This window comes from Sceloporus occidentalis, unplaced genomic scaffold, assembly GCF_023333645.1.
Source record: "Sceloporus occidentalis isolate IW3139 unplaced genomic scaffold, rSceOcc1.0.p SCAF_28, whole genome shotgun sequence".
In the NCBI taxonomy this organism is placed as follows: Eukaryota; Metazoa; Chordata; class Lepidosauria; order Squamata; family Phrynosomatidae; genus Sceloporus; species Sceloporus occidentalis.
Window position 1 is genome coordinate 11869817 of NW_028317008.1, and position 10815 is coordinate 11880631.

Below are 10815 nucleotides of genomic sequence, written 5' to 3' on the forward strand. Positions count from 1 at the left end.
GTCGAATGAGATTGTGTTTGTGGAGATTTATTACTTTGCTCCATCACAATTACTTGACAGGTTTAATCCCAGGCTTGCACGCTGAATATATTAAGCAGTCCTTTCACATATAAAACCTTTGCAGGCCGAGTCTTTGTCCCCTAAGGGGATAAGTCGTCTTATGTCTTCTTCTGTAAAGGAAACAATGCTTACCATTGCAAGCTAGACAAAGAAACTGCATAGGAGTCTTTAGCCAGGGACTATAACCACCCATGGTCTTCGTTTATGTACCATTAAGGTATTAGTTTAAAGATTAACATGCATTATATGTGGAGTATATTAAAAAAACAAAACACCTTGTTTTGTTAAATTGCGCTGTTTCTAAAATCAGCTTTAAATTAGTAGACGAGAAAAAAAAAACTGTCTATACATTTTGTTCTCATTTGAAACATAGATTAACACCTTTTAATAATACATGTAGTATAACTCATGATGCCAATGGTGTCAGGAGGTAGTTAGGTGTTTGTATAATTTCCAGGTTAAGGACTTTTGTAAGGAAATATCAGACATAAGAGGTGCTTTACTGAATATATGTGTGTATGTATATGTGGGGTATGGGCGCTTCCGCCGAGGCTTCTATGGTGGAGCACCGGAAGGTTATGTCACATAAGTGCCAGCAGCGCGGTTGTCTACGTGCATCGAGCAGACGCCCACGGCTGCTGGAGAGTAGGATCCAGGTCCCCTGCAGCGCTCCGGGGGATTTGGATCCTAACCCTGCTGCTTACCTGCAGCAGGGCTAAATGAAAAAGAAAAAACACGTGCCCGACACTGCATGTGTCTGGCGATATGAATTGCGCAGCCCTGCGCTAAACCCCGATTATATAAAGTCTTAAAGTGGGGGGGGGGTGCGGCCTATATTTGGGCAAATACAGTATATATATATATATATATATATATATATATATATATATATATATATATATATATATATATATATATATATATATATATATATAATGGTGAATAACCAGACACCCTACTTAAAATTAAATTCGGTTAAGATTTCATATACATGTAAATATCTTACACTCCCTGCTTGCCTTAGGCATTAAACATTTGTCTAGCTCTGACATGCTCACTATAAGAAATTGGTGGGTTCTTGTAAAGCTTTCTGTGTTTTCAGTAAGGTAAGCCGGGGACTTGCTTATAGCTACATGTTTTCAGAGGCTTGGCAAAGTCTTAGACCCCTTGGCTGAAAGTACTGGCCACTGGCTTTCATTTCTGTCCCATTTCTTTTTTTTGACCCTGTGCCTTGGACATTTTATTTTGACACTTTGCTTCCCAAGTATCATACACAAATTTCACAGAACATTTCTACCGCTATAAGATATCAGGTCATATATACAGAATGTATTGTTTTTAGCCTTAGTAAAAAAAAAAAAAAAAAAATGTTACGGGAAGGGGGGGGGGGGATAATTCACACAATAAACAAATTGACAGACACCAGCAATAAAAATGTTCCCAAGTTTAGTTGTTGTAAGTCCCAAAGGCACCAGCAACAATTTGTGAATGTTATGAACCTGCTTTATGGTGCTAGCCCATCCAGTGCCTGTATTTGCTGTATATACGGTTAGAAATTGTCTGTACCTACTAATTATTGTCTATTCCAGAACTACTGTAGTACGTCCACCATTTTATATTTTTTTTGGTTGGCCTAGAAAGTCGGCCTGAAAACCAACTTATTTCACCAATTAATTTAAATATTTTAGCATCCTATTCAGAGTCCAGGAACTAAATATCTGTTTATTTTTAGTCTTCAGTAAAGCAATTGTTTTCTAAATTCTTAAGGTAAACAATTTTTCTTTCATTTCTTTGTAATGAAAGGTTGTGCTCAGAGAAGGTTATTATTGCATTAGCACTGGGACTGCGCACTATAATTAGCAGTGCACTGAATTTGGTATTTATATAGCTGTTCTGATATAACCTCCCTCATTCAATCTTTCTCCCAGAGCCCTCTAAAATTATAGGTTACATAATGACCTGTGAAAACATGCTGATTACTCCCCGCTCAGTAGCTTAAAGCATTCTTTGTCTAAGCACCTCTCATTGTAGGCTGAGCAGCTAAATGCACCTAAAGTCTCCGGACCACCTCTCCAGTCTTTCAACATACAAAGACAAGCAAAAAAGAAAGACAAAGGATTTAAAAAAATATATATTTTATTATTAAAGGTTTTTCATTTATACAGAAAAAAAGAATAAAACTGTAAAAGTTTTAAGGTTGCACATAGCATACAAAAGCAGCTACAGGGCCCTTTCCAGTCTAAAGATCCGATTTCAGATGAGGAATGTTACTCAGGTCATTTCCTGGGATGCCTTCAGGCCTGCTGTGGACTTCCATCCAAAGTCCCCCTCCATGTCACACGATAGGAAGCTCCAGAGGGAGCCACGAGTAACAATAAAAAAAATAAATACAAATTAAGATAAGGAGAAAAACATTATAAAACTTCCCGTCAAAAAAAGAATGCACAGGCAATCATTTAAAATAAAAGCAGCATTTCTCAAAAATACAGATTTCAGTCCTGCCGTCAGACAATAACCGTAAACTCATGAGTCACACAGAGTATAGATGCATATTTCTTAGTTATTTCTGTGTCATGTCATGAGCCAGGTAGCCATGGCTCCAATAATCTTACTGCTGCTGCCCCTTTATGCTATTTCATTGATTGATCGCTATAGACACATCCATTCCTGCTGTTGAAAACATCTTGTCTCTTGGGGCTAAATCTTACATGGCTGTTCTTATATGTATAGAATTGTAGGTCATTGGATATCTCTATAACCTCATGTCAGATTTCCTTATATGAAGATGTCCGACATAATTTCCATTATCTTAGTCATGTTGGCCTTCTATTTGTATGTGTGTGACTATACAAGCGAACTATTTAGAAATCTAAATAAGAAGAAGGAGGCTTGACTGTGAACCCATCTGGGCATGATACTGATCTAATTATAATTAGGTCTGCTAGACTCAGCCTGAACCATATAATGTGCCTGCTGTTTGCTTGGACAGTGCTGTTTAGTCTGTAAACACAGCAGTGTTTGTTATCTTTTTGATTTTTTGACCTTGCAACCCACTCACAAAAAAGAAAGTGCAACATAAAAGCTTTAACATATCAAGTGGTGCTTTGTAGAGGAAAGTGCATTTTCAGCAACTTCAGACTGTTTAAGTGAAAGGCGTGAAAGACCTATTCCAGCTTTCCTAGTAAGTGGTGGCTTCGCTTTGGCGGAGGTTGATGTCTTTATAGATGTGTGTATAGTGGGCTAAATAGGCTCTATGGTAATCTCTATTATGCAGTTGCTATAACTCAATGGAAAAAACAAGTAAGATTCAGATGACTCCTTTTTTTCCAGGCAAATTCAGTTTTTGTAGACTGAATAATTATCTTGGCCAGGAGTACTGAAATATTGATTGTTTTGGTTCACCAAAAAAATTGTTTTGGTTAATGTAACCCGTGGACTTCCTCATTCCTCTCTTATTCTGTTTAAAAGCGGCCATTGTGTCTCCAGATTCTGCCTATTAATGATCTCTTCTGCAGTATTGATCCTCATTGTTACTGTATTTCTTGCTTTTAGAGTGTGAACCAATTGAAGCCATTGCCAAATTCGACTATGTCGGAAGGTCTGCTCGAGAGCTGTCATTTAAGAAAGGAGCCTCCCTCTTACTGTACCACCGTGCATCAGAAGACTGGTGGGAAGGAAGGCACAATGGGATTGATGGTCTAGTGCCCCACCAGTACATTGTGGTCCAAGACATGTAAGGGAAATTAATGGCTTTGGTTAAACATCACACCACCACCTGCATCTGTTCGTTCATTTTACAATATAATGTCCAGAAACTGTCTACAAAAATAATAGAATGTATTAAATAAATTACACCTCATTGATATTTGACAAACCACATTTGTAAAATAGTTGGCAACATAATAACCCACACATTAATATAGCTAAAACTGCATACAAATTAATATTACCTAGAAAGTATGTTGCACCACGTAGCCACCAGCTTCAGTCTTGTAGTAGAAACCGTTTTCACCTGTTGAAATTGTTAATGAATACAAAAATCCAAAGAACAGGGTTATTTATCCATGTTTTTTCCCTTTACAATATGCAGCAATGGCTTGTACTAAGTGTGCCTTACAGAATTATTGTACTTCTTATTGTGTGTGATTTTTTTATTTTATTTATAGGGATGACACATTTTCGGATAACCTGAGTCAGCAGGCAGACAGCGAAAGTAGCAGTGGGCAGGTGATGGAAGATAGGTCATCATCCAAAGATATGAACTCGCCAACAGACAGGCGCCCAGAGTTATATTTAGCCAGGTAAGCGTGCGTCATGGCTTTAAATAAATGCTGCTCCGAAATACAAAGAAACCAACCACTGAAAAATCATCAGAAAGATCCATCAGATCGATTGGATTTAGGATTATTTTTTTTAAAAAATAAATTGCTTTATTATACAGGGATTTTATACTAAAGTAGTGTTTATCTAAAACACACACGTCTGAGTTTTAATTGGTGTTCTAGAGAATAAAAGTAAGAATAATAGTGTGGAGCAGTATTCTGAATGATATGTAATGCACAGGTTTTCAGGGGTTTCAAAGATTATGTACCTAGACTGTTAGAAGTAAAGTTTGTTTTATTTAGGTTTTTAAAGAACCTTTGGATATGCTATTTTATTAAACCACCACGTACGTTGGATTACATCATCGATTGGTGTGTTACATATATGTAAAATATTAGCGGTCTAGCAAAGGTGGGCAGAGGAGAAGGCAATCAACACTGTGGCCTGCTCTTATTTAAAGATTTGGGGCCAACTCCTTCTGTTTGTATTTTGCTTAGTGAGTATTGAGTAAAGTGGAATTTAGGCAATATATACACCAACAATAAATCCTTTATGGATTTTAATACAGCCTCTTTTGGCAAGCGTGTGCTGGAGAAGATGGTGTTCTTTCAATATTATCGGTTTTGACCTATAACTGCTTGGGCTTTTGTATGGACCTGCCCCAGGACGAGAGTTTCCAGCCCTATGACAGGACAGATTTTTATTCACCACTTATTTTATGGTGTTGCAGGCAAAGGCAAAGAGCTGATCCTCCGCCTCCTTCTCGTCGTTCAGGCCGGACAAGCGACGGTCACTGCCCTGTGCATCCTTCTCAGACTGTAAACAATACATCAGTGGAAATCGGGTCTTCCAATATATCTAGCCATTGTAGTCCAAGAGCTCTTCTGCATAACCGGAACCTCAATACTGACAGCCCAGAACGGAGGAGAAAGCCAGGTCATGGAAGTCTGACCAACATCAGTAGACACGATTCTCTTAAGAAGATAGATAGCCCCCCTATAAGAAGATCCACGTCATCGGGGCAGTATACAAGTTTTAATGACCACAAACCACTTGACCCAGAAGGAATTGCTAAGGTATGTAGAGGGAGTTAATGTCCTGCCTCTATGGTCCATAGAATACTGTCTATAACTACCCTAATTTTACTGGGCATCCATGTTGGTTTCCAGATCTTTTTATTGTCATTGTTCTTATTATTGTAGTATATTAGCTCTCCTTCCTTTCCATTACTTTCATAAATACATATGCCTTCTAAATTGTAATTAAGTTCTTGCCCTAATTACAGAATTGTTAGAATTTTTATTTTACTTTTGAGCATATATTGAGGTTGAGATTATACTGATTTTTTTTTTCTAGTCACCATCACCACTTAAAGCCCAATAAGCCCGTGGTTTCTTGACTTTTACAGACCTGTATTTGAACACGAGTCTAAAATTACACAAAAATGTTTATAGCTTATTGTCAACCAGTGTCAAAAATGGAGGACTGATTTTAGCTTAATGTGAGCAAAACCTTGCTTTTCACTGCCTTACAGTGTAAGAGAGCAATGCCAGAGGGATGATACGTTCAGATGTTTCAAATTGGAAAGTATTTCCTTAAAAAAGGGATCCTATATTTCCTCTAGATATCTTTCTTTTGATGATCTGGTCTTTAACCCTGGTAAATTCATACACATCACAAAATATTCTCTTTACTTTATGTTGTTATAGTGCATGTAGGACTGTGGTCTAGTCTTGTTGTGTTTTCTTACCTTAAGCAGGATATTGAAGAGACCATGAACACAGCCCTGAACGAGCTTCGTGAGCTGGAACGTCAGAGTTCGGCAAAGCATGCCCCAGATGTTGTCCTGGATACTCTAGAACAAATGAAAAACTCTGCCACCCCAGCAACGTCAACAGAATCATTGAGTCCTCATCACAATGTGATACTGAAGAATACGGAGCCTCAAATCCGACGCAGTACCAGCACCTCTAGTGACACAATGAGTACATTTAAGCCCATGGTGGCACCTAGAATGGGAGTCCAGCTGAAACCACCTGCATTGAGGCCAAAGCCCATTGTTCTTCCAAAAACTAATCCTGGCATAGGAACATCTCAATCTTCCCAGGGGGCAGATAAATCGTGCACAATGTAACCTTGTTCTTAGCGTTATCTTTTTAGAAAAGAAAGGACACTCGTGGTCCCACAGTGTGCGTAGTGGAGATGCTAGGCTTTCGCATAGAGCGTGATGACTACACTAGGGCACTTTGAGGGGAAACCATAAACTGGACTATGTTATGTGTTATTTACAATAAGTAGGGACACGTCTTACTTGAAGATTTGATGCTGCACAATTTGTATAAATTATAACACAGATCACAAATGGCTTCCCTCTTACAAAATCAAAGGCTTGCCATTTATTGTGCATACCTTTTGCTCAGTTTGAAAACATATATGCCATTGTTTTAATTTACAACTCATAGTGAGTACAGGGTATTTCCTCTTTAATAGCAACGTAAGATTTGCTCCTTAAAATTTCTCAATGATATTGCATTGGGGCCTTACCATGTGCTCTGTAACACCTGGCGTTTCAGGGCATAAGCAACAAATCCAGACAGCCTAACATATTAGCAGTAGGACATACATCTCAAATAATGCTCTGGAACACCTACAATCAATACAAACCACTATTAAAACTTACTGTAACTATTTGTGTCCCCTAGTGGGCAAAAGCTGTGTTTGCTTCTAAGTAGATTTTACGTGTACTGTATGCACCGCATGTGACCATCGTATAGGTATGTATGGACGTGTCATTACATATTTCTATGTATAGAGATACCTATATATGTAAATAGAGACCTATGCATATTGTGCAGTAAGGTGAGTAATTCTTCAGCGAGAGTTTATTGTGAGCACATACTGGCTTCTAGTTACTAAAACTAGAACATTTGCACCCAAGTTATGGACTAGAATAGCAGAGGCCTGCTTTATAATGTACGGCAGTGCTAGCACAGTGATAATAACCCAAGTCCTATTACAGGAACAGCTAGTTTGTTCACCCCGTGTGAATGACCTATATATATTAAATCTATTTCCTATTTTTTCCCACTCTTGATTAGTTTCTTTTTATAGTGTCTGCCTGTGGAAAGATCATTTTAATAGAGGAATGGATTGAAATATATATTTTTAGTGTGGGTGTATTCTGTGAGAATCGGCTTTATCAATGCCGAGCACATGCCCAAACCATCCCGCGTGGTTTCTGTTGTGCGTGGAAAATGCCACTTCTTTTGAATCCTGTTCTGGGCAGTGAAACATATGCTGGTACTTTTGTTTAATGATTGTTATTTTTTTATACAAGACATTAAGTTGTCTATCTGTGGTATACATTTTGAGCCACACTATTAATTAGTATGGCATTTAGGGTAGTATAATGCAGTATATATTCTCTTCTTTTTTTTTTTGTTTTCTCATTTCTGGATTTGAATGATCAGGGCATATTCGTTTTGTTCTGGCTTAACTGGTAGCCAGATCTACAGCCTATTTACAGTTTGATGCTATCTATAGACTGCACCAGTTATTTTTAGTCTGCATTTGTGTAGCATATGCCTTTTTCTCAACTGCATTTGGGAGAGTTTGTTTTAGATGCGGTCTGTTCTCCTCCATTCCTTTAAAAGCAGAACATCTGAAGATGTTACTGCAGCGGCTTCTTTTTGCTAGTTAGTTCTCTTACCAGCCTTATGGTGTTAATAACTTTTAGGACCAAGTCCACTAGCACTGCTAAGCTGCCAGCATGGGCAAGGCAGTTTTCTACGGTCACACCAGTTCAATACCTCCTCAATACAGCCTGAAGTCGAGCCTAATGGCTCCAAAATAGGACCTCACTTGGACACTGTAGTCGCAATATGTTAAAAGGCTGATCTCAAAGGAACAAACTGGAAGTATCCACTGTCTTTCAAGCACAGGGCAAGCCTGGTACACCTTTTATTTTTTTTTCCCTCTCCATATGGTCAATGTGGCATAATAGAGTTAAATAAATGTGTGTTTTGAACGGAGTTGAAACTTGTAAATTTAATTAACTGTAACCGATTGCATAATTATATTAGAATTAGTGTAGTAAACAAAATGATATGCTAGATTCTGTGCATCTGATGAATGTGCACTTTGCACGTTCATGCAAGTTAAATGTGTAGTTTGATGGTTCTAGGTATGTAGAAGGCCATTTAATACTAGAAGCTGATACAGCTGCAGATGTGTACGACCCACTCGGTAGGAACAGGTTTGTGCGTGGTGATCCTTTTCTCTGGGAACGCAGAGCTTCAGGGTAACTTCTTCAAGCCTATTGTCAGTATTGTCCCTGAACTGTCTGTTTAATGAACTCTAGTACTGGTAGCGGTCTTTCTGTAAACTGTTAACTATTTGTGTTGGTGTACATCTGTAGTATGTACATGTGAAAGTGCCTTTAAAATTTTAGAGGAACTTCAACTTTTTACTCTTCAGAGTATTACATTTCCATTGCGTTCAATCCCATTGTATAGAATAAAAAAAATTAAAAAAAAATGTAAAAAGTATACATTTCTTTTATAAAAAAAAAAAATGCTGTTAATCTGTTGTGATGATGCACTTTTATGTATAGTACTGTAAATTTTGGCATGTACCATTACAGGCTTCAATATTCATCCAGGTTTGTTCCTCAGTAGACTTTCTTTATAATAAAAAGATATAGTTCTGTCACCTTGCTATGTGTTTCTTGTTTCCGTCTACATTCTTATAATATAAGACACCAACATTCTTGAAGTCGATAATCAGAGTATCTGTTTTTAATGGGGCTGCTGCTCAGATAATTAAAGGTTTAGTCCCTCTAGGTGACTCAACAAGTAGACAGTGGAAGTAGTGATATTTGGATTAAAATCTGTACATGAAAGTGTGGAAACTAACACGTATCACTGTGATTCAAGCAAAGCCAGGTTGGAGAGGCAACTGTTAACAATGTTCCTTTCTGTTCAGAGGTCCTACATCTGGTGGGAATGGCTGTGTAGGTGTGCTGTGGATCCAGCTGACTGTGAAATTGCTGCATGCACGGAGTAACCGAAGATAGTTGGGTGCTAAAAAATATTCCATAAAAGGCATATCTTTCACTGTGTAAATGCACATGACTCATGAAAGAACAAAGTCTGTGTCAGCTGCTCATGGCATCAAACATAATGTAGCCCACCACCAACTGAGACAGCTCTTTATACTTTGTCTTAGTGGGAGCAATCTGGAACTCAGGGTGGAAATCCTATTACTGGTGTTGACTTGGGGGTGTTTCTAAGCAGACATTAGAATGGATTGACATCACTGTATTACACAGTAGAATTTCCTTATTGTGCGTATTAAGAGCTAAAATTAATCGATACAATTGTGTATGTAGCATAAATAATTCAAATAACATTGCAGGCCTGATTTGGGACCACTTGATTGATGTCTCGGTGACAATACGTGTGGGGAAGAGACCAAGAAGTAGTGTAGCAAGCTGAAACAATATACAATAAGAAGCTCATTCACTTTGAACATTTAACCCCTAACTTCTCCAAAGTGCAGTGTGTGGTATCAATTTCAACAGCTGTGGAACTTGACCTGGAGTACCGCAGACTTCCCCCATCTTATATTGTATCCAAAGTCTTAACAATACTAGGTCATCAAGGAGACATGCTTCATCATGTGTGATCATCCCAGAGTCTCACTACATGTTACCTCGCTGTCTTACCTTTAGTTAACATGTTGGTCCCTCTCATTTCAATTCAAGTATATATAAATCAATTAACCCCGTAGTAATCAAACCAACATTTACCATAATTCGAATCCCACATTTAATATAAATATATATGGTCCTGTTCTGGAAACACAAATTAGTTTTATTTAGCTATGGTAAACAGCATTAAGCACAGTTTTGCAGTGGGTAGGTCAAGGAATCTTACGAACATACAGTAAAGGAAAAAATTATTTGAACCCCTTGCTGATTTTGTACATTTGCCCACTGACAAAGACATGATCAGTCTATAATTTTAATGGTAGGTTTATTTGAACAGTGAGAGACAGAATAACAACAAAAAAATCCAGAATAATGCATTTCAAATAAGTTATTTCACTGAGTAAAATGCAAATCAATTTATAAGTATTTGACCCCTTTGCAAAACATGACTTAGTACTTGGTGGCAAAACCCTCATTGGCAATCAGAGGTCAGATGTTTCTTGTAGTTGGCCACCAGGTTTGCACACAACTCAGGGGGGATTTTGATGCATCCATCGTCCCTTTGATGCAGTAAAGTTGTCCTGTCCCCTTAGAAGAAAAACACCCCCAAAGCATAATGATTCAACCTTTGTTTGATGGTGGGGATGGTGTTCTTGGGCTCATAGGCAGCATTCCTCCTCCTCCTCCAAACACGGCGAGTTGAGTTGATGCCAAATCGCTCG

At 38.1% G+C, this 10815-nt stretch overlaps 1 protein-coding gene across 2 annotated transcripts in view; it reads left to right on the forward strand.

The window, feature by feature from the left end:
* Positions 1-6517, forward strand: part of LOC149299824 (SLIT-ROBO Rho GTPase-activating protein 1-like) — an 88118-nt gene extending 81601 nt beyond the window's left edge. For both annotated transcript variants that reach the window (XM_089486247.1, XM_089486248.1), the window contains exons 19-22: positions 3613-3793; positions 4227-4361; positions 5114-5459; positions 6143-6517. In XM_089486247.1, coding sequence (XP_089342373.1) covers positions 3613-3793; positions 4227-4361; positions 5114-5459; positions 6143-6517 — 1037 coding nt within the window. The remainder of the gene's footprint in view (positions 1-3612; positions 3794-4226; positions 4362-5113; positions 5460-6142) is intronic.
* The last annotated feature ends 4298 nt before the right edge of the window (positions 6518-10815 follow it).